The 23,990-nt window shown below is 41.5% G+C and overlaps 1 protein-coding gene across 2 annotated transcripts in view; it reads right to left on the bottom strand.

The window, feature by feature from the left end:
* Positions 1-8,495: 8,495 nt before the first annotated feature.
* KBTBD12 (kelch repeat and BTB domain containing 12) overlaps positions 8,496-23,990 on the bottom strand; it is a 40,628-nt gene continuing 25,133 nt past the window's right edge. For both annotated transcript variants that reach the window (XM_082288975.1, XM_082288974.1), the window contains one exon: positions 8,496-11,541. In XM_082288975.1, the coding sequence (XP_082145101.1) occupies positions 11,372-11,541 (170 nt within the window). In that variant the 3' untranslated portion in view covers positions 8,496-11,371. The remainder of the gene's footprint in view (positions 11,542-23,990) is intronic.

Raw genomic sequence — 23,990 nt, forward strand, 5'->3', positions numbered from 1 at the left:
CAAATTATGACAAATTATGGTAAAATTATGCAGATCAGCCAGCAAGGTCAGACAGATACTTAGCACCACCAGTTCATGCAATATGGGCAGTTGAAATATATGCAAGAAGAATGAAGTGGTTTTACAGCCTTCCCTGAGGGATGCAGTGTTGGCCACAGAACATCAGACCAGATTGATAATGGCTGGTCCTCAGCTGACAGCCTGCAAATTGTACCTGCTCATGGTGAACCAACAGGTGAGTGTTTCAGCAAGACTGAAAGGCCTACAGCTAATACAAGGTTAAAGTCTCTGCACCATCTAAATGCTTCCCAGGTGTTCTCTTCCTGCTTCTTTAAGGTTTCTGAAGTCTTCACCATGGCTTTTTTATGTTACCCCCCCCCCAATAGATTGGTTATTTTTCATGCCCTACTTGTTTTTCTGTGTCTTATCTAATTAGATACTGTAAAAAAATATAATAGAGCTAACTAAACCAAACATTTTCATATTTCTAGGGATTAAGAACTAGCTTTTGCTTCTATGATCTGTTTTTTAATCATCAAACTATTGACCTGGAACCATTGTTTAAGAAAACCCAAAAACCAACGAACAACAGTGTTTGGAACATTAAGGAAAAAGTGCTTGTTTTGCAAATACTGATGTCAATTTCCCTTAAGGGCCTATAGACTAGTAGCCAGATACATATAGCTCTGATAATGGACTAATTTACATAAAAATCACTGCCAGCTTGATTGTAACATTCCCCATGTGGAAATCGGCTGGGGCTGAAAATCACCACTATTTAACCTGAGAGCCTTTATACCTTTGCAGAGACAGCTTTTGGCACAGAGCCTTAACTTCATCTAGAATTTTATGAAGCATTAGCAAAAATACCTTTCGTGCTACAACCCCATTGGACCTGTATTTGGGAATGGAAAAGTACCAATAAGAGCAGGCTGTTTAGTTTTCAAGTCAGCAAATCTTACCTGACACTGGGTCCCTCTAGTCCAGCTGGAAAGTTCTGACAGTAGTGAAATAACAACATGAACATTGGACTTCTGCATCAGCTGTTGTTTTTCAAATCAGTGTTTGGCTATTGAATTTGAATAACCTCATGCACACAGGGCTGTGGAGTTACATTCCCCTCTTTCACACAAAGCTGTAGTGGTGGGGTGCACACAGAGTGGGGCTGAGCTCTTCCTGTAGCTGCATAGCTTTTTCATGCAAATGAAACATGTAATACACTGACATTTCTGCATGCAGTAATTACCATGTGCATACTTGAAAAGAAAATGCTGTACATGTAAAATTCTGCTTTTGATCCTGGAATAGAACTGATTTCTGTTTATTTTATGGATATTTGAAGCTCTTGCTGAATAATTCTGTGATTCTTTCAATTTTGATCTCTTGACAACATCAGCTTTTAAATCCAAACTCTTTGTAAACTACCTTTCGAGTGACTGTGTTTTTCTTTTTTTCTGGAATTCTGAGCAGCAGCAGAAATTCATCAAGTAAATTATCTTCCTGGCTTTAAAACCAAAGCTGAAACCTGAGCTGTTCCATTTGGTACGTAGTGAATGAGCTTTGATTTGATTTTTATTGTATTTCATTCAAACTTTATTATAAAACATCTCCCAGGGACACTTGCATGAGAAACACTTCGCAAGTAAAACAGCATTGCATTTCCAGTCTCCCGTTTTTAAAGGTTATTGTTACATTTTTGTCATGCTTGCTTATCTCCATAATAATCCCTTGTATGGCAGACAACTGCAGCAGTTAGGTCGTAGAGCTAGATGTCTCTGTAGGTTTTTCTAATGGATTTTCCCCCTACTACAAAAGGGTTTCAATGTGTCATTAACCCAGTGACCAGCACTTCTGCAGTCAGACTGTGGGCTGTCCCCAGGCAGCTAAATTTCCAGTGTTCTCTGACTCCAGTTTTGTCTCAGCTGGTTTACTGACATGGAATTTGGTGTAGATTTGAGATCCGTCAGAAACCTGTTATGACTTAGATCGAGCAGGTGATCTTCATGGATGGTTCAACAGTGGGTTTTATACTGATCCTAATAGTTGGTTCCTTCTCTAGAATTTATACCCATATTTTTCAGTGGAACAGCGGTGACTTTCTGCAGATGGATAATTTCAGGTTTGGATTCAGGTTGGGCATACAAAATGTTTTCTTGACATGCCTTTCCTTGCAAAAATTGCAGTTTAAATCCAAACTAGATATAAATGACAACATGACACTTCTTTTTATTGACTTTTGATTACTATCTATTTCTCAGTCTCAGAGAAGGCTTTTTAAAATGCTAACATTTAACAGGCTTGGTTTCATCCTGCTTCTATTTCTATCATTGGCCAAAAATCCTGCTGGTGGGTCACATCCTCTGAGTAGACATCCCTGTGGATCTCCTAATGCACTTTATAAAATTCATCCAGTAAATCCAATAACAACAGAAATATGATTAAATACACAGTGAACACATGGCTCCAAAAAAAGCAAGCTATAGCTTCACTTTGAATTTTTACTTATAAAGATTTACTTTCCTTGTGAAAGTAGGCCATATAAATCTTTATTAATATTTACTTAGCTCATCTAGGGAAATAAAACAGTAACTACACTCTGATCTGTGCAATATCAGAGTAGTAAAAACACATTAAAGTCCTCCTTAAATGCAAGTGAGCAGGACACTGGCCAACTAGGAAGAGCAAGAGAATTGCTAACACGCCTGAGTTTTACAGACATGCCAAGAGGCTTAGCAGCCTTTAGTGAACGTTGCTGTTACAGCGGCTTGCCTGAAATAAGAAACAAAGAAATCAGATTAAAGACTGAGCAGCTTAGGGCAGCAGCATTAGTATGGCAAATTTCCTGGCAAGAGAGCTGTGATTTTGGGCATCAGATGGCTGCTCCATGCTGCAGTGCTGGGTAGCAGTGGATTCTTCATCCCTTCTGAAAAACACTGAACAATAACTGTCAGGAAGGTTTTATCATCTGTGAATACTGAAAAGAGGGTAAATTTCCTGTCCTGTGGTTTTGTTCATCTGCTATTTGGCATCTTTGTGTAAGAGCCTGAGAAGCCATCAAACAGTAAGCTATTAATGCACCAGCTATGACAAGGCTTTGGAGCAATTTCAGTCTCTGTAGAGTTGTCGGTTTGTCCCCTCAGAGCACTCCAAAGAGCTGGCTTTACAGTGGGCTGGCTGCAGAGCCGAGGTGAATGCTGGTGCATGAAGGCATGCTTTGATGGGTGAATTTTGAAGTGGCAGTGCTGGCACAAGCAGCTGCTGTGCCACACACCCCTTAGCAAGCACTTGTTCTCAGTGCCTCTCTCTGTGCTGTGCCAGTATAAGCAATTTGTAGCTTCATGGCAACATGGACTACAAAATGATCTGGCTGCAAAATGCTTTTTCAAATCCTGCAGATGAACTACAGATTTAGTCTTTTTTATGCTCGTTTAGGAGTTCTGACTGCAACATGAGTGAATACCTTAGTTAGCTTCAGCTGAGCCTGATAATTAATGAGAGCAGCGAGCATGTAACAGCTTGGGCTTCAGCATGGGCTGTCCAAGCCAGCTAGAGATCAGACTGAATTGCTCCGACAGCTGGCACCTGCACTATTGAATCTTCACTGCTGATCATTACATCTGGCTTGGGTACATCTATTCAGCTTAAAATCACATCTCACAGCTGCAAGATGGCCATAGCTTTGCCTAAATGGAGGTGTGTCCCTGCTAACAGAAAAGAGGAGATGGAATCAGACGCCTTTAAAAGTCACTTTTCTTCTTACTTTTTTATCTTCTTACCTTTCCCTCTACACTTTATAGTGTACCTGTAGACTGTTCAAGTAGTTAAGTGGGCAACACAACCTTAAAAGGTGTCATTACTGAAGGATGCTCAAGCAATAAACAAATTAAGAACCTCTTAAGTTTTACTTAGTTTTATTTCATTCAGTAGCTGAGCAAGTAGATGCCACATTGTTTCAGCAATACTGTAAAACCCTTTTATGCATGTTCTGTAGGTGACTCCCTGGATGCAGCAGGGCCTTTTAGTGGCTAGTTAAATGCATCACAGATTTGTTACAGAGCTCCCCAGAGAGCTGAAGTTTTCCTATAAAACATGTGGTAGGTCATCTAAATTCAGGTCTCAGTTACCCAGTAAACCTACTACAGTTCTGCAAAGCACCTTCTCTTTTTTTCTTCATAGCAACTGTGTCTATCTAAGCAGCATATTTTATTAAATCAAATCTGCTTTGAGAAAAATAGAGTTCATTCATCCTTCTAATTACTAATGTTCAAATTTAGCCGCAGTTAGTGACCTCTCAATTTGCTGAGATTAGTTCTGCCTGGGTACATGTGAGACTGGCTACGAAGGCACATGTAATAAGCCCTACGTTCCTTCTTCTACTTAACACAACAATTAGATATGTGGTGCTGCTTTTCTGTGAAGGAGTAAACAAAATGCCCTTGTTGGCTGCAAACATCTGATCTCTCCTTTCCCAGAAAGGCTCCGTTTCTCAATGCTAGGGCCAAGTATGTTACCAAAAATCAAGGAGGTGAGAGCAGTGCAACAGTGTTAAGTGTTCTACCACTGTATAACACTTTCTGATATGTGGATCTCAACATTACAGACATGTGAGCCACTCCCTCTGAACACACCGAGGCAGACCCACAAAATGAGTAGGAATATATTATTATAACTATTTCATATGGGTGAACCTGGGTGGGGAGATCAGATGCCCAAGACTAGTAAATGGAGTAATTGAACTGAAAACACACCCCAGAGGTTCAAATTTCCAATCTGTGCTCTCATTACAAGACATCTCCCTGTGATCCTCCTCCTCATACTGGGAAGCCTGGAAAAGCCTATTGAAAGGGTATCAAAGCTTTTTATGTTTGGATTCAGCAGTTGTTTTAGCCACATTTGAAAGGAATGAGTCAGGAATTTGTGTATGTGGGAAGTGGTTTCCTCTCACATTACTGCATATATGGATGAAATATATTTCCTCTACTATGAAGTTGCTGAGTGAGAAAATAAAGTAGTGCAGCTGACTGGCACTTTAGTGGCTGTACTTGGACCCTGATAATGAAAAGCCAGTGGCCTTGGGAGGCTGGCTTGGATAATGCATTCCACAGAAAAGCTGGTGAAATCACTTGTATTATTATAAAGAATGACTAGAAAAGGACAAAGTGGAGAAGAAATACCAATATTAAAACCTGATAAATTAGAGACCCAGTTCTTTAGTGAAACCTGGCCTGACTGAAAATGCAGAGGGAAATCTAGCTTTAAGACGTGAGCTCTAATACAATAATGAAGATGCCTCCCTCTGTGCTTCAGGCAGTTTTTATGGCAACCAGTGTTCAGGAATCAGAGGTAATGATAATGGCTTGTGCCTGCAGTCATTACAGCCGTGGCATGCACAGTATGTGAGGCATTTAACATCAAACTCACCAGCACCACGCAGCGAGACGCGGCAGGGCTGAGTGGATGCAGGTCACCTCCCAGCCCTGGTCGTAGCCACAGCACTTGTAGCATTGCAGAGCAGGCATGTTTCATCTGGTATGAGAATGAACAGCAGAATTTGGGCTGGGGCTAGTGATGCCTTTTCCTGGTCTTAAAATCAAGAGTCAAACACTGTTAGAAGGGGAAAAGGGATTTTACCTTGGTATTTATTTTAAGGATCCTTAGGTGCACACATCCAGGTCATATGCATCTAAATGCACCCCCCGAGTATATCCCCAAAGATCTGGTGTAACATTATAGGTGTTACTAATTAGCATATCTATCAAAGATTCCCCAATGAGAGGCTCGAGTGAGCCCCCCTCCCCAAGGAACCTTCCCCTGGATGGTTCTATCTTGGTTTACAGAATGTGTTCTGGAGAGGACCTTGGGGTCTGGGGCACACTGATCCCTAGCTACGAGGCTTCTAAAATGTTTAGTCTCTTAGCTGAACAAACAAGTCCAAGAATGTAGGCAAAAAGCACTAAGAATACAGAAGTTGTAAAAAAGGTATAAAAGGGGTATAAAAGAAATGGCAAAAAATCTTCATGGCATCACTAGAACCTGCCTGAAAATGAGTGTCCTCAAATCCAGGGAGCTGGTGTGATCTTCCTTTTGTCCTTCAAAGCTGGTTTGAGGCTGGAGTGATAGGCTTCTGTAAGGTCAGGAGCTGGTGAACACCCCAAGTGGCTGTTCCCAACTTCTGGGGAACTGAAGGAGAAATACAGGAGTTTGAGGGCTGGTCAGATAAATGGGCCGAGGAAGAAATGGGATTAGGGGAAGAGAAACAGAAGAGACTTGCACAAAGGTTTTAAGAAAACCCTGAGCTTCTGAGAGCACTACAGCCAGCAAAAAATTGGAGAAGGAATAAGACACAGGGGAGTACTAAAAGATTTCTCCATTTGTTCCTTAGCTCAGCAAGGCATTTAAGGTTCTTTTTGACTTGAAGCCCAGAATAGTTACAATTATTTAAAGACCAACACTTTCTTTTCTAAGTACTTTGATGAGCTAGGCAGAAGACAGAGTTGCCAGGTATGTTTTATAAAAAGGATCTTACTGCTGTCAGTAAAGAACTTCTAAAAATAATGTTATACATATGTATATAAAACACATACACTTTGTGGACATTGTGGAACACTTAAAGATAAGGTTTGAAGGTAATTCCTTAGGCAGGGCAGGGCAGGGCAGCCTGTCAGGAGCCACAGCTCCACACCATGCTGGGTCTCTCTGCTCCAGCAATACAAACATGCAGCCCCAGCCTGGCCTGTGCCGTGGGTGCAGCCAGGGGTGATTAGTGAATCACTCCATCAAACACCAGGCAGGGCAGTACACACTGAGACATTCACCAAGAGAGAAGGAAAGTGTACTTCCGCCTACTTTCTATGTATATTTTTGCCATTTCCAAATATTTCCTTTGCTTTCAACCTCTACATGTTAAATGATAGTAAATTGCAAATGTACTAGTTCCAGCTGAGCACAACTGGGGGTGAAATAGCTTTTCTTTGAAGCTGGAGCTAGAGTCCACTTGAAAAGCTGTAGGGAGAGCTACAGACATTTGCAAATGAGAACTGAATTTCTGACCAGGTGATCCAAAGCATTGTGATTCATGAAACTTATTTTCAGAGGAGCTACATAATCCATTAAGAGAGCAGCCAGTGAAAGGGAGCACCCCTGTAGCTAAGACATCAATCACTAGGTAAACAGCTTATTGAAAGAAGGTTGTTATCTTCCAAATCAGCAGAAAAGCAAAGATTAGATATTTATGAATATATCTTAACATTTAAAAAAAATATTCTAGCTTTTTATTTTCATTGTTTGGCAGATGATCCTGGATCTCAGTGCACATCTCATGTCGAAGAAAAAATACAGGATCAGGATCCAGGGCAAAATCCTTTTTCTTCTGAACCATCCCCAGGGGGAGATAGGGAGGATCATTCATCCCACCTTGGCTCCACCACGTGTTGTAACACCCTGGGAACACTTCCCATCTCTGTTATTGGCCTCTTGTATTGATGCTCCCTCAGCCTCTTCCCTGGAGCGTATTTGGGAGTGCTGGTAGAAGAGGTGACAGCTCTGTGTGTACCAAGGAATTTTCTTTTGGCAAATCAAGGCTTTCTGAGTGGCAGTGTGTGTCTGCTGGAACACAGTACAGATGCTGCCCCATAAATTTCAATATTGCACACATGCAAAATGTGTGTGTGTGTTTGCCTGCTGTGGGCAGGGACTGAGGCACAGGCAACCAACCCCAGCAGGGCTGTGTGAGGATGAGTAGTCAGATGCCTGATGGTTTCCTGTGTGAGCACATGTATGAAAACAGACATAAGAAATCTGCAGGGATCCTTATGAAATCAGTTATCTCTGGGCAATTTCAAAATAAAACATTTGCTGGGGATAAAAATGGAGAGCTTCAATTAGCTTTTTGTAGCATTGTATTTCTTTTTTCTTTATTCCCTGTGTGCCACGTGACCAGCTACCATTCCAACATTTTTCTTCATGTATGGGAACTGATGAAGTACTTCAGCACTTCAAGTTAAACTGTAGTATATGCTTTTGCTTCATAACGCCCCACTCATTTAAACAGTTGGTAGCTTCCAGCACTGCTTACATTTTAGAGTTATGGGTGATATAAATCCAGCCTTGGTGAAACACTCAGCTACCTGCTGCTCAGATGGAAAGAGGCTGCAGTAAAATATTATTTCAGTGAAACCCACACTTGGTTAAGGTTGGAGAATGCATACTCTGTAATTATTTCATTTTTATTTTTGCATCAGGTTTTGTCATAGAAGAAATCAAGACTCTTAATGACTTTCACAGCAATGTGAAATTACCCATGGACATAGCAGACCTGCAGATTCTTATACTCTCAGAAGGATTTTGGCTGAATTCTATACCTCTCAATAAGCATGGTTTCTGCTTCTGCCTTCAGACAAGCTACATTTTCAAATAGTGGTTTGGAAATCGTAGTCATCCCAAGGGCATCTCAGGAACTGAATGGGGCCCACATAAAATTAAGAAGTTAGTGGCCCCATTCTAGATATTTAATCCAGAAAAAAACCCCATTCCTCTGCTTGATAAATAGTGCTAGACATTCTGAGTTGGGCAGAAAGAGAGACAGACACATGAGGGTCCCCACTGGCAGTCAGACCCCGTGGGCAGCAGGAAAGGTGATGCTCAGTGCAGGTGGCAGAAGGTCACTTGGCCATGCTGCATGAAAAAAACTCTGTTAACTGCCCAGTGCAACTCAAGCTCGCTGATTGCAAGGCCAATATATAAAATATATGTCATTACTCTCCTCAGTTACCAAGACAGACCTTCTCAGAGTATATACTTTCCTTCCATCCAGCTCATTAAATATCAGTCTAAAAAGCAAAACATACGAAGTGCAAAAGAAACTGCCAGCTCACTACTGGAATAAAAGTTTAATAGAAGAGTGTCAGCTGAGTTTCACATACATGGTCAAATATGACTAATGAAAGATTGCAAGTATCTCCCTTCTTCCCTTGAAATATTCCAAATAGACTGTCTTTCAGAGAGTGAAATCCATTAGATTAGCCCAGGCTTTAAACCACAAGAACCATAACGAATAGACCACAGAGCAGAGACCAAAGACCAAAAAAGCCCTTTAAAACATTCTTCCTTAAAAAAAAAAGAAAAAAAAGAAAAAAAAGACGAAAAAACAAAATCAGTAGATACAGTTGCAGAATTTGGAATTTCACAAGGAAACCCATAATGGATACTCAAGAGCATTGTTTCCAGCTGCCTTAAGAGCCATGTAGAGAAGATAGAAAAAAATTACCTTTATTTTGCAGTAACAACAAAAGTTGAAGGATTTCCAGTATTGGATGATTATTGATTGGAAGAACTTTCTGCTGACTTTGTTTAAAAACTTATTAAAGCAGAGTTTGCCTCCGTGATCTTACACCTACAACTGTGCTTGGTTACCAGAGGGGTTGAGATTTTAGGAACTGGTCACTGATTTGTATCACTGAAGTTCATGGTTGTCACAACTCTGTACTAGGCAGATGATGACCTACATATGAGCAACAGAAAGAAAAAAGGATGGCTGAATAATACAGAAATGATACAAACACAAGGGTACATGTTTAGGCTGTGACACATATTCTGCTTGGGAAACACAAAGGAAGACAAGCAATTAGCTGTAAGGCTCATGGATTTTCTTCTTTTCTGCATGTTTTCCTCAATTTTTTTCCCCCCAACTCCTTTATTGTCTGAGCATTCCTCAGTGTCCTACTGGAGTTATCAGGAAAACTTACTGATCTTCCCGCTAACAGTTTTTACATGACAGCTTAATATTCCCTCTGGATATTTATAGAATAATTCATGAATAACAAAAGTCAGAATTGAGAAAGGGCTTTTGGATCATCCTCTCCATCCCTCTCTGCCATAAACACTGCAGACAAAAAAGCAACAAAAAAAGCTGACATTTTTGCAGCGTAAAACATGATTGAAAGAGAAAATCAAGATGCTCTAAAATATAAACCCTGGAAGTAACTATGGGTAAACTACCTGATGGACTCCCTCATTTCTTTGCCATTTTTTTGTTCCACTTTTGTTGCTGCTTTTGTAGCGATCAAAAGCCACTTCTTGCTGACAATGATCATTCTCATACAATATCATAGTTTACTCTTACGTTTGCCTCTGACATTCAGTCTGCATTGCAGCATGCTGTCATTTACAACTGTGGCCCAAGAGCACAACTGAGATTTCCAGTTCTCTTGTCCGTACTGCCCAGGCAGTGACAGATACACTGCAAGGTAGGCACCAGAGAACTGATGAATAGTTATTGGTAATTCAAATGGGATAGCAGTTCTGGTAACAATTTTCATTTTAACCTATTGTCTTCAAGCCCTACAAAGGCTAACACTGCCTTCAAACAGAAGCACTGTTTGAATTGTTCCTCTTCTCTGTGATTATAACCAATTTTGTTGGTAGAGAATTTGCCTTATGCTACTTCTTTAAAGCTGTTCCTATTATATAAACCTTTATTGTTTAGCACATCTCTCCTTTCCCTGTAGCTGCAATGCTGATATGCAAATACTGCTCTCATTTATTACTTTTAGTTTGCACCCCCTTCTTCATCTCTCAAAGGAAGTTTATTAACTGAGCTCTAAGGTCCTGGTCACACCAGACCTTGTAATAAATGGGATCTATGTGAAAATTTAAGATTCTTCTGGTCTTTGGTAGAGATTGCCTACTGACCCTGCTGAAAGACTCATCTGTGACTTGCTGCCAAAGGATTAGTTTTCTGCTAGCACAGGTTCCGTCTGTTAGCAAAGACAGGATGTCTTGACTGTCCTGTCTGTGCTTTAGATAACGTTTGCAGGAGCTGGTGTTCTTGGCTAATGGACCTTGGCTAATGGGATTTTGTTTCACACAAAGGCTTTTCTGTGTTTTCCCTTTGCATCAGTCAATTACAGTCTGGCACTTGTTTTCATCAGCTGAGTTCATCTATTCCTTAGCTTCCTGGGTAGCTTAGTAGATCCAAGTGGGATGAACGGCAGAGGAGGGACTTCCCTGGCTAGAGCTTTCTGTCCTATGTCTGCTGTGAACTGAGCCCTGGGCTGCCACTTTGCCTGTGAGGCAAAGGGTCCCAGCAGCCCAGGCTGCACCCAACACTGGAGCTTGCACAGCCAGATTGAAGACGAAGAGCCACACACAAAGGCTGGACAACCTTGGCTTTCAACCACAGAAGTCCGGAGCACCAGTACTAGCAAATTAAGCATCGTCAGAGAAGCACAGCTCAAAGGCAATTCTGTCCTTAAGCGCGTGTTGCCATTTCCTCTCTGTGGGACTCTGCTGTGATCCAGAGCCAATGCAGCATTTGTCTCCCCAAATTCTTCAGTTTGTGCAGAATCTGGAAGCGCTGAGGGTCACTGAACTTCTATTGGTCCACTAAATCTGGGGGAGGAGGGATAAGATCCCGCGGGTTCAGCCGAGCCACAAGGCAAACATCGTAACTGTCGTGCATGAGGACATTGGTGGCCACCACGTTCCACTGGTTCTCCCACGTATCCAGCTCAAGGATCTCTTTGGTGATAACTTCATGCCGAGCTGAAAAACAGAGGCAACAACAGCAGGGATCAGGGGGCAAGTCAAACAGGATCAGAGAGGTTTGGGCAGTTGTTATTATAACCTTTCTGAAAGTGGGCAATAAAAAGGTAATTTCTGTGGTGCTAACACTGTGCAAAGAGCACGAGCTACCAACATACAGCAAATAAAATAGTGCAGATGGAAGTCTCCACAGTGCATTCAGTCCTCACGCTCTGGGTTCCAGGGACAAAAGCATCAAGTACTCCATCTTGGTACAAGTATGCAGGTGGCATTTTATCCTGCAATCAGTTGTCAGATGCTCATCTTTTAGAGACAGAGTATTGCCTCTTGTTCACAAGCATGCCTGCATGCAGTGGGTTCTTTTCTTTGCCCTGACCAAGATGCAGTTCTCAGGCTGCTGAAGGCACTCAAATACTATGGCTTTTCTTGGTTGCACAGTCTGGACATCCTGGCTTCTTCTAGTTGCCTCCTGCACATGGCACGTGTGTACCCCTCCTCCACATGCCTCTGACAACCATTGTTGAGGCATAACAAAACTGAGTTGGCCCCTCACAAATAAAGACAGAAAAAACCCTCCAGGGCTCTAAACACACTTTAGATGTTCTGAAATGCTGAGGAATTGGTCATGGACGGGCAGGTTAGAAGAATGCCATTAAATCACAGCCAATCTCCAGACAAGAAACTTTTTACAGGGACAAACTAAAAATGAAAGAATCGCCATGAAGCAGAGAACCAGCAGTGCTATATTAAACAAGACCACAAACCCTTTCTTTGCTAACAACAGTCTTGAACTCTGCAACAGTTGTTACTCAAAGCCAAATTCTTTCCTAAAAATAAAACCATCTTTCATTTCTGCTCACTTTTTCTTTTCATCTTAAAGTTGCTTTCTCACAGTAAGTAACCTTAGCCTAAACTTTCTTTACTTTGAGCTGAGGACATGCACGTGCTTTGCTGTCAGATGAGCCTCAGGACAGATGTATTAAAAGCAGGGTCTCAGACTTCCAAGAGCAGACAGGTACCAGGATAAGAACCATCATATCAAGAAACATTGAATACTCAAAGCTGTTTGACTGAGTCTTAAGAAACTGGTGACAGGATAAAATTTACAGGCTCCAGACTGAGATTCCCATTCAGCTATCCCTTATGGGAAGTTTTTTTAAACAAACAAACAAACAAACCACCAGCAACCGCCCTTCCTCACATCTATCAGTTGCACCTCATGGTTTGGGCACTGCCCTTATGTGTATCTGACAGTAATGGATTGAAGAAGGGCAAAAGAATGAAAAGCAGAAGAGCATCCAGAGACACAGATTGCTTCTCATGTTGGAAACAGACCACGTATTTCTCCAGGGGACAGCAACCCTGGGGGTTTAGTACCCTGAAGACTCCCTGTCATGGTTTAGATTCCATGCAAAATTGGTATTGATGTTACAATAATGTTGTGTGGTGGGATTTAAAATACCCCTAAGGCTCCTCTGCAAGGAGGAGCTTTGGGATGTGGGGAGGTCAGATGGAAACAAGACTTCTTCTCCCAGGACTGCTTTCCTTGCTGAGTAGATACAGGACAGTTCTGTATTCTGCAGGTCCTGAACATGCACAAGATTTGTGGATGTTGCACAAGTTTTGTGGACTTTCTGCACATTTTTGTCGTGCTTATCTAAGGAACCCACTCACCAACCACTCACCATCTCTGTCCTTTTTCATCTGATAAAGGAGGGCAGCACAGCATTTCTACCCCAGCATCCACAGCCCGTTCTCATTTTTCCCTCCTGTTGTGTTACACATAAATGTGATATAAATTTTTTTTGGTCCAAAGCCAGACCTCTGGGACTCTCATAGATCTCCACAAGCTTACTCTCCAGGAGCTTTGAGTAAGATTTCAGGATATAGTCTCAGCTGAATAGTCTTTGTTCCATTCCTTTCTGTGAAACAAGTTATGATGGTTTGCCTATTGAACCTGGATTTTATAGGAAAATAACAACACAATAACAACCCATTCAAGATAAAGACAGCAAACTGCTAAAAAAGCCATTTACATGTGAAGAGAGAAGACATGACTGATAAACAGCAAACAATGTGTGCCAGTACCAGCAAACTCCTGTATGACCCTGCAAGAGTGAAGAGTTTTTTCCTGAGGCAAGTACAGAGACACAAACAAACCAAAGCTGTGACACAGGAGGCTCCTGTCTCTGTATTTTTTTATTAGATCATCTCTTTTATGCAATAAATTTTTATGCCTGGATTTTCTTTGGCATGGATGATGACAAAAATGAGACAATCAGAGGAAAAATAATCAAATGCTGGAACCAAGACATTCTGAGAGTGATTGCAACACTTCAGAAAAAAAAATTTCATAATTAAAGCATCAAAGGCAGATTCAGCAACCCTTCCTTACGAGCCTTGCTGTGTTTTTTCCTGACCCTGGTGACTCCCAACCTTTGGGGTCCCTTGTTTCCCTTTTCTGTGGGATATTCTAACTGGTTTTGTTCCGCTCTAGAAATTCTGCTTTCCAGCACATGGAGTGTTAGTTAACTCTTAACCCTTGGGTGATAAAAAGAGTATGTTTTTTAAATAAGGGAAGCAATCATTTCTCTAATCTTATCTTGTTTAAAGGAAAGGAAACAGCACCCTTTAGATGAGAAAGTTCATGTGAGGCGAAGCACTGCTCAAAATAGTCATACTTCAGAAAAAACATTACACCTTTTCTATTTAAAAGAAATGAATTGAAAAACTTCAGTTCTCAAGCCTTATTTTTTTAATTTACTTTTTTCTCTTAATTTTTCTTGGTAAGAACGACAGAAAAGGTGGTGCTTTTCAAAGAGAAGAGCACCTTTGATTCCAGGCTGTAATGCTGGATTTGGGCTTTAATCCAAATAAACTGCTTGAAGGTGCAAATAATACCCAATTCTACCTCACTGATTTGCCTTATTTAATTGCAACTTACTTTTTTTAAGGCAATATCTTAGCAGCCAATTTTGCTTACAAGAGAACCGTGTGACACCTACAAAAAGAAATTGGCTGTATTACAGTGGCTACCTTCTTAAAAAGCCACCCCACACAACTCTCTGTCCTCATAGCATTATTCTGCCTCACCAGACAACCACCTTACCTAATGAAAGGATTTAATTCATTTTATTTCTACAAAATGAGGCAGTGTTTTTCTGCACATTCTTGTTTAACCATGAGAAGTTTTAAGAAACTTTCTTACACTGTGTTTTTCTGCACAGGATTTAAACCACTTTATATTAGAATTATTCCGATTCTACAAATCTAACCCTCATGCAGATCCTTTTCTAGCAGTAAAACAGTGATTTATTCATACTCAGGAAAGAAAGAGGCTAAACCAGCATAGGGATCATTAATCCCAGCATAACTTTATCCCCAGCAGAAACTGTGGTATGTTGAAAAGAGGCAGAACTCTTTTGGTACAGTTATGCCTTTTTGATGTACAAGTGCAGACTGAGGGCTAACACTGAGCCTACAAATCCAACCCTTCCCAGTGACAAGACTCAAGTTATACCTGAAAATGTTTAATTTTTAAGTGTTAAAATTGTGTTTTATATATGCAAATACAGTAGTCAAAGCAAAATAAATCTAATCTTTAAATTATCTTTTGTATTCTGGTCTGCAAACAAAACACTTTCCCACAATTATTTTTTCTTTTGAACGTGCAGAAAAAAAGAAAAAATATATTAATTTTCTGTAAGGGATTGCCTGTACTCCATATACACAATCATTTTTTTTCTTGGAAAGGTTTATGATTCACTCCACAAATATGGCCAGACTTCATTTTATGCCGTAAGTTTTCTCATGCCATTTGAATCAGGATTGAACATAAATCAGGATGAACGATTCTTGGAAAGCCCCCCAGTATGACTGCAGACAACATAAATATTTGATCTGCTTTTTCATCTGTTTTCTTTTCTGGGTTTTTTTTTTTTTGGTTTGGTTTTTTTTTTTTCCACATTCCATTTCTGATTTGGAGGCTGGGAAGAAAGGAACAACTTTCCATATGACAATAATATTTATTATCACTTTTGGTCTTTTTTTTTGACCTTTCTCATTTGTAACTGAAAATTCAGGTACAATTATTTGGTTTTGAGTTGGGAGGGCTAAAGGGAGGCAGATGTAGAAGAATTAAGCAATATGATTAGGAGGCAGAAAATCCATAGTTCATCCAGGACTATTAACCATGCAGCTATTATGTTTTTCAGCCAAGATAAATAAATTCACTCTGCTGTAGCCTGCTCAGTGTCCAGAGGATTAAACTAAAAAAAACCCCAATTCATTCTGTATTTCCATTCACTGGAGTTAAATCTATGGCAGGTTTGCTGAAATGGGGTTGGTATTTCATTGTTTCTTCCAGAAGCCCATTGACATCAGCTGGGATGTTTGCTCCAGCCTAGGAATGAGGAGGCAGAGTTGTGGGGACAGTGAGAGCATGTGCCAAGTCAGAAGTTGTGATGCCTCTGCATCAGTGCAGGGCAAAGATATCCAAAGGATTTTGGGACAAGCTCACCTGCCTTCTAGCAGTGACAGAGCTACACTGACACACTGTTAGATGGCCAGCAGCACCTCAGCAACTTTATCCAGAGCAGGGCCACCTTGTGTGCTGGGGGAAGTCTCAGTGTCACATCTGTCCTTGAGCTCTGTGCCCTGGGACATCTTCACACAGGCCACCTGCCTGAGCTCCTCCTGATGTTGGTTCTCAGGTTGACACAACATCTTTTCCTTCCCAGTCTGAAGGTTCCTAATAAGCTCTGTGTTCTTTTGCCATAAATCAATTTATATTAAAAAATTAAAAGATACCAAACCTGTGGCAGTTAAACTGCTGCCTGCTCTGCTCTTGCCCTGGAAAAAACACTTAAACATCACAAGGTGCTTGCTGATTCAACAGTCCTTGAAATATTTACTCAGCTGTTTCTTTCACTTCTTTCCCCAGTTCTTGACATCAAACAGCCACCCAGAGCTGCCTTGGAGCAGTTCAGCCTCCACTGCTGGTTTTTACCTATTTTTTCATGCCATTATCTGTACCAGAGAATGATTTCAAACATATGGGACTAGCCTCTGCTACTTATCTTCCTTGCCACTAATAGCTGCTTTCATAATTACATGAGGCAGAGTTAGGTGACCTGGGAATTCATGTTTGTGTTGCAATGGGATAGAAGTGCATTTAGATCATTACCACCAGATGTCCTGGCTCCTCATTTGCAGTAGGAAAAATATTAAGTTCATCAAGTCTGTGGCCTTCAATCCCATTTGTGTGTGTGAGCTGCCCCCTAACTCCACCAGCCTCGCTGGCGTGACACAGCCAGCAGCTTGTGGGGTCAGGGACATCCATCATCTGTGCCTATGGGCAGAAGCAGGCAGAGAATACACAGGAGAGGGAACTTTGCTTGGCTGTTTAACATGCTGGCCAGCCTTCATGATGTGAAGTACCAAGGCAGTGTATCCCACCAGACACAGCCAAAGCTGGGAGGAAGGTTGGGGCTTGAATTTACCACTGTGGTAAATTATTGTTTTCAGAGCACCTGCATGGAGTAAGGTAAGATACTCATTCTCATAGACAGGTCCTCTCTCCTCCTGATGTGCTGTTTAATTCTTCAGGACCATGGTTCCATGATCCACCCATTCACTTACAAATCAATGTATACTAAATCTGAAAAAAAAATGTAGAAGAATGGGCTAGTTTATAGAAGGGAACTTCTAACTCAGTTGCTTTAACTGTTAGCCTTGGGCTTGATCCAGCTACTTAAGCTTTTAACATCTTTCCAGATTTTGCCTGTTTTTCATGGCCAAGGCCTGCTTCAGGCACAATGTTACGAGCAGGTGATAGCAGGATCACAGGTTCCAGAGGCAGCAGCTCAGTGCTCTCCAAGTCAATGCAATGTGAACTCATAGAGTAAAAACTGCAAATCAGAGTGAGAACTACCGGGCTCAGCCCATCCTGAAATACTGTTTCTAAATGCCTTACAATAGGTTCATACATTATTTATAGAGGATATAAAACATGTTTAGACTGTATGCATGACAGGCAGTTATGAACACAATAGAAGATGTCATACATGGCTACAAGCCACATTTCTAAACGACCTATTGACCTCTTCAGCAATTAATTAAAATGCATTAAAATATCTATTAATCATTCATTAACTCTTTATAAACAATAAATGAGCCTTAGTAAGAAGCAGGCCTGACTTGCTAATACCATGCTTCCAGAGAGTGAGTAGGTCAAATTTAGATGTGAAATGAGCAGGTGCTGTTGCCCAGCAATTCCCCTGACCTGATTTGGCCTCGTTTATAGCAGCACATTCCCAGCTAATGAGCAGGGTAGAGGGGCAGCCCTCCCTGGGCAGGCAGCATTTGCAGAGGTCTCTCCCAGTGCCAGCAGCTCATGCTGGTGCTGAGGACGAGTTTGGTGAAAGGTCAAGCAGCATTTTTTGGGGTGGACACAGCTCGAGGGCTGCAGAGCCATGGCAGTGCCTGCAGCCCTGAGCAGAGTCCTGTGTTGAGCAAAATGCAGAGGCCCTGAACCCCTTCCATTGGTGGGAATATTTATTCAAATGGCAGCAACTGTAGGCAGGAAAACTTTAATTATTCATCTGTGCCCAGTAAATTTTAACAGAGGGAAACAAACAGTGCTGCAGATAAGCAGCCCGGGGTTTGAACCTCTGCTTTATTTAGCTGGGAACATGGGAAGGTGCTGGAGAAACAGGTTTTGTTCCAATCTCTCAACCCCCAAGCTTCACAAGTGCAGTATTTACTGTGCCAGACTCCTTAATATGTCTATATTTAATTCCGGTAATGTTCCATAACCACTATAATAAAAAACAAGCACTAGAATGATTCTCCATCTAAATCACGTAATGGAGGATACTAAGGGGAACAACTTCTATGGGAGATCAGTCAAAATAAATAACTATTAAGCCAGTCCACTGTTACGAGCGGGCAGTGTGGAGATAAAAACTCATTATCTCAGCCAGAATACAGTAATTACTGCACAGTTCTGCACTGCTGCAAGTAGAGCTGCTTCTATTCCAATGCATGAATTGCAATTTATGTAAATGAGGAAGAATAGACTAGAAAATTAAACCATGATAAGTTTTTGTTCTTGGGTTTTTTTTTAACAATCAAAATTAACACAGGTAATAGGACCCTGTATCACTGTCACCTATCCTGGGTAACAGTTGCAAAAACAAAGTAATTTATATTCTGGAATGTCCAGTTCATAGATATTTCTTCTCTTTTCCCTTCCTCTGGCTGCAACACTATTTAAGCGAAAAATTAATTTCTACTTGACATCAGTAAGTAAATAACAAAACTGGATTAAGCAGCTCTGGTCCCACACGAGGCTAAACACATTACAGAAATTTTCAACATACATGGTAGGGAAGCAGTACATTCACCTCCTCTGCTCTAAGCTGCTTAGGAGGGAGATGGCAAAACTGCCAGTTCAAAGAAAGACAGTCCACATCAAGCCCCATTATTTGATGAAATTATAAGACCTTTTAGGGGATACGTGCTGCTAAGAGCAGATTGGTTAAATATTTCATAATTTGCATTGAGGTGGTTGTACCTGTACTTTGCACATCAGTTGATGTCACATGGGTGACAGTATCACAGCCAAGATGGCATTTTAATTAATAGCATAGAATCATTGGAAAATCCCTCTAGGATCACCAAGTCCAACCATTAACCCAGCACTGCCGAGCTACCACTAAATCCATGTTCCTCAGTGCCCCAACTACGTGGCTTTTAAGCACTTCCAGGAATGGTGATTCCACCACTGACCTAGACCACCCGTTCCAGTGTTTGACAATGCTTTTGGTGAAGAAATTTTCCTTAATATCCAATCTAAACCTTCCCAGGTCCAACATAAGGCTGTTTCCTCTTGTCCTGTTACTTGTTACCTGGGAGAAGAGCCCAACCCTCACCTGGCTACAATCTCCTTTCAGGTGTTGTAGAGCCATAAGGTCCCCCCTGAGCCTCCTTTTCTCCAGGCTAAACACCCCCAGCTACTCCCAAGGAGACTTGTGCTCACCTCAGTGAGCACACTCAGTGTCTTTTGTGTAGTGAGGGGCCCAAAACTGAACCCAGATTTGAGCTGTGGCATCATCAGTGCCCAGTACGGGGGGACAGTCAGGCCCTGGTCCTGCTATCCACAGTATTGCTGATACAGCCAGGATGCTTTGAGTTTAAAAAAAAAAATCAACTCTGGATTTCAATTTCTTAGTTCAAATCTATGAAACAGGAAGCCTGAAACTAAACCAACAATCTCCAGCCCCCAGACACAGGCTACAAGGGACAGTGACAGCAGATGACATGGTCCCAGCAAACAGGCACATACCCTTGCTTTCATTACTTTCACCAGAAAACATGTTTATAATGCTCAGAAGCAGTCAAAAAGAAAGGGAACCTGATCTGGCAGGCATTTTAAAAGGGTGTAATCCTGCATACCTGAAGAACTACTTCCCCCCGTCATCAGGGAGCCACACTAATGAGGCTGGTTCTGCTGGGCACAGGCTGATGTCAGTAGCTGTCAGCCTGTGCAAGTGACAGGCTTTAGTTCAATGCAAAGGAAATAAAACATGTCAACAAGAATACTGTACAGTCAGGCTGCAAAGGCTAGTTTAAAATCTGCAGTTGCAGCAGGAGATGTGGCAGTATTTTAGCAGAAATCTGGCTGGCTGTTGCACACTGAGCCCTGCTGAGTATTCATACTAGGGGTAATGTTTTCACTCCGTGCAGAACTCTAAACTAATGGAAAAAAACCATTTAAAATATGTCTGATTATCTTGAGGAATGCTAAAACAGTGTTGGAAAATGACAGCATTCACGACACAAGGCTGCATGAGCTGGAGCTAAGACAAGCAGATTAATGCCTGCCTAAGATTATAGTTTTAGTAGAAAATGAGCTAATTTGTATAAACTACTGGCCAACAGAGGAAGTTTTGCAAGTCTTGCTAAGGAGGAAACAGATTCAAAACAAGAAGTGGGGTTTTTGGGTACTTAGGACTGTAGGAACATGCAGCATTCATCAGCTGGTGATACAATACAGAGGTCTCTCAGGTGTTTGCACCGTCAAACCATAGACACCAAGTTCCTGATGTGTTTGCCCTAGGTAAGCCAAGTTAGAGTCCCTTACATCCTGATTAAAACATGAAGCTTTACGAGACAGGAGAGCTCCTCAGGGTTCTGAATTTCTTTCTGCTCTTTCAGAGAAGATATAAAGCACCAGGGATCTGAATCTCCCTCTGAAGTGTCTGAGGTTTTCCATCTGCTGCAGGGAGCCTGGGGTTACCAAGGTCTTAGTGTAGGCACTGCAGAGAAGTGTCTAAGATTCAGCTGAATTAATCCCCTTTCCTCTTCTGTGGCCACACTTTGAACAAACTTCTAACATCAACAGGGGAAGCCTTACAAGCTTTACCAACCTACCTCAACATTGAAAAATATTCCTTGCGGTTCAGAGGAAGCTTGAACACACTTTGGAGTTCACTCATCTTTTAGAAGGACTCCTATTGCTACTGTTAGCTGGCCGAGCTGACTTCCCTCTGGAGTAGCTGCAGTTTTTATTCCTCTGCTCCTGGGGATGAAGATAGGGCTGCAGCACTTGTTCTGCCTTCAGGCAGACAAGGACTTGTGACAGGCAATACATATGGAATGGGAAACCTGGCATCACAAAGCTTCAATTGTCATATGGGACTCAGAAAAGATGGTAGCTGAGCAGTACTCATCCTTTCATCCAAATTTAGGGCCCTTTAAGCAGTTAACAGCTGCTTTTCAGCTTTGGCTGCAGCATCTCTGGGCTCTAATGATCCATTTCGGTCTGTAGGCACGCAGGAAGGCATATAGAGCATGACGCGTACCAGTAAAAAAAATAACATGCAACAATGTCTTTACTAGGTCAACTTCCTGCTGGATCAAGAGTGGGTTTAAGCAAATGCAAAGGCAACAAGCAAAAGTGAAGGCTGAAGAGTTTGGGACAGATCTGTACTATAGACAGGATTAGTTTCAGTGCCATAGGCTAAGACTTTGCATTGCAGCAATGATTTTGGCTTCTTTTCTTTTTTTTTTTTCTCTGCTGTGCTTATTCTTGAATGTTCACAGCAGCCCTTTGGCGTTTCAGCAGGCAGAAAACCCAAAGACTACAGCTGTGCTTCCAGCTTGTTCCAAGAACTCCACTTGGCTGAAACTAAATTACAATGTTTTGTAAAATTGGAATATCCTCTTTCAGCCACATCCCTCACAAAAACCAAAGTGACATGCCAAGAAGCCCGAAAGACTAAAACCAAACAAACACATTCTAAAATAACCCTATCTGCTACCAAAGCAGCAGCAGCACATGCTGTTCTGTACCTTGAAGCTGCTGAGCAGCTGTAATTGTGAAAGTGCAGAGTCAAGTCGCCCTCTCCAAGCTCGCATGTGACAGTAATAACCCTCTCTCACTCCACCCTTCATCCCCAAAGAGTACATCAGGCAAGAGCCCTTTCCAGCCTGAAGAGAGTGTGTGGCCAGGGAGAGAAGCCAGCTAGGTGACCTCTTCAGGTTCAGCTTATGGCCTCCACCCATCCTTGTCTTGATGAAGGTAGCTAGAAGCTGTTCTTGTTGTGACCATTCAGAAAGCCCTTTTCCTGTAGTAACTTGAAAGACAGATTAAGAAGCCTGACTTTAAGGCACAGGTTCCTCTCAACTCCCAAAATATGTGGTTACATTTGGTTTGACAGTGACACTCTTATTTTGGCTCCCTCGTTAATAGACACCATAGCAATGTCTAACAACACAACCACACAGTACTTCTCTACTGGTATACAGAATGCACACGTAGGGGGTCAGGATTCAGGTTGCACAGGTAACTGCAAAACTGGCATTTTCTAACTTTGATTTCTTGTTTTCCAATCTAAATAACACTATTAGTGCAGAGGAGTTCTATACATAATTATATAGATTGCAATGGTAGAGGGAGGAATCAGGACCCCATTGAGCTGGCATTATACAAATATACAAAAGATGGCCTTTTTGAAATCCACAGGAGGACTTTCAACCTCTCCCAGAACAACCACTCTTTATACATGACTCAGTGACAGAATGTGGTGGTATTGTACAGAAGGGTTTTTTATGGCTCTGAAGCTACCCTAGTCAGAAAATCTCAATCTGTTAGTCATCTTGAACAAAATTGCTTCATTTGTCAATGCTAATGATCACAGAGTCATCAAATTGTTTTGGATGGAAAAGATCTTTAAGATCATCCAGTCCAACCATTAACCCAGCACTGCCAAGCCCACCTCTAAACCATGTACCCAAGTTCCACATCCACACGTCTTTTGCATCCCTCCAGGGATGGTGACTCAACAACTTCCCATGATTAGCCTTTTGAAATTTTTACCCACTAACTTTAGGCTTTTATAATATTGCTGAGAAAGAGACAACTAGGATGGCACAGGTTTGCTATGGAAACACAGTGATTTGTCATAAGCATAATTGGTCTGACATCACAGAACTTCCATCAGAGACAACATGAGAGCATTCCTGCTAGAGAGCTGCCAAACAATTGTTTTCAAGAAGCAGCTTCCTCAAGCAGTAGCAAGTGAAGGTAGAAGGCAAGTTGTGAACTAGCTGATGAAAATCATCATTCTAAAATAACAGCAGCTTTAAGTTTAGACACTGTTATACAAGTAAAAGTGTAATGAGAAGGACATATCTCCCAGTGATAATATGTGACCATTCCTGGTCAACAGTGAGGCTGACATGACATTTATTAGCAGCAGGTTACTGCTATTGCTATCTGTGCTATTGCTTTCTCCTAGAAAGGAATTTGGGATAGCAGCTGTAGCAGAATCATTTTCAGTGTATTTGTTTTGCAATCCTATGCATTTATAATGAAAAAAATATAGGTTATATACACTGGAGATCTAGACAGAGCTAAGCAAAATTGGAAGGAAGAAGACTTAAAAGAAGAAAGGTGTCCATGGGGCTAGGCTTATTTAAAATCACCAGATCTGGAACTTTAGTCTCTTTGTATCTCAGTTCCCTACCCGGGGTACTCATTAAGTACACAAGCTTTTCAACACTGATTGCAAAAAGCATGTAAGTAAATAGGCAGAGTGAGATAACATGGCTAAGGACTGATGGACAGGGCCTTATTCTTCAACAAATATGCCCAAGTTCTCTTATGTCCATAAAACACTAAGCTACTGATTTCTGTAAGTCTAAATGTAAATCCAGAATAATTCTGCTGAGGTTTTAGATTTGGACAGGTTTAGCACAGATCAGAAAAATCCTTAAAGTTTCATGTTTTGTTAAGGAAAAAAAGCAAAGGTCAAACAGAAAACGATTCATATTGACATTAGGAGCTGGCAGTCCAAAGAGCAGAATCAGGTCTGTGTTTCCAGGGCATGCCAGTGCCACCTGACAGGGTTGATCACTCATCAGGTTAGTCGGTGTCCAGTGAT

The sequence above is a fragment of the Coloeus monedula genome, assembly GCF_965178545.1.
Source record: "Coloeus monedula genome assembly, chromosome: 11".
Classification (NCBI taxonomy): domain Eukaryota; kingdom Metazoa; phylum Chordata; class Aves; order Passeriformes; family Corvidae; genus Coloeus; species Coloeus monedula.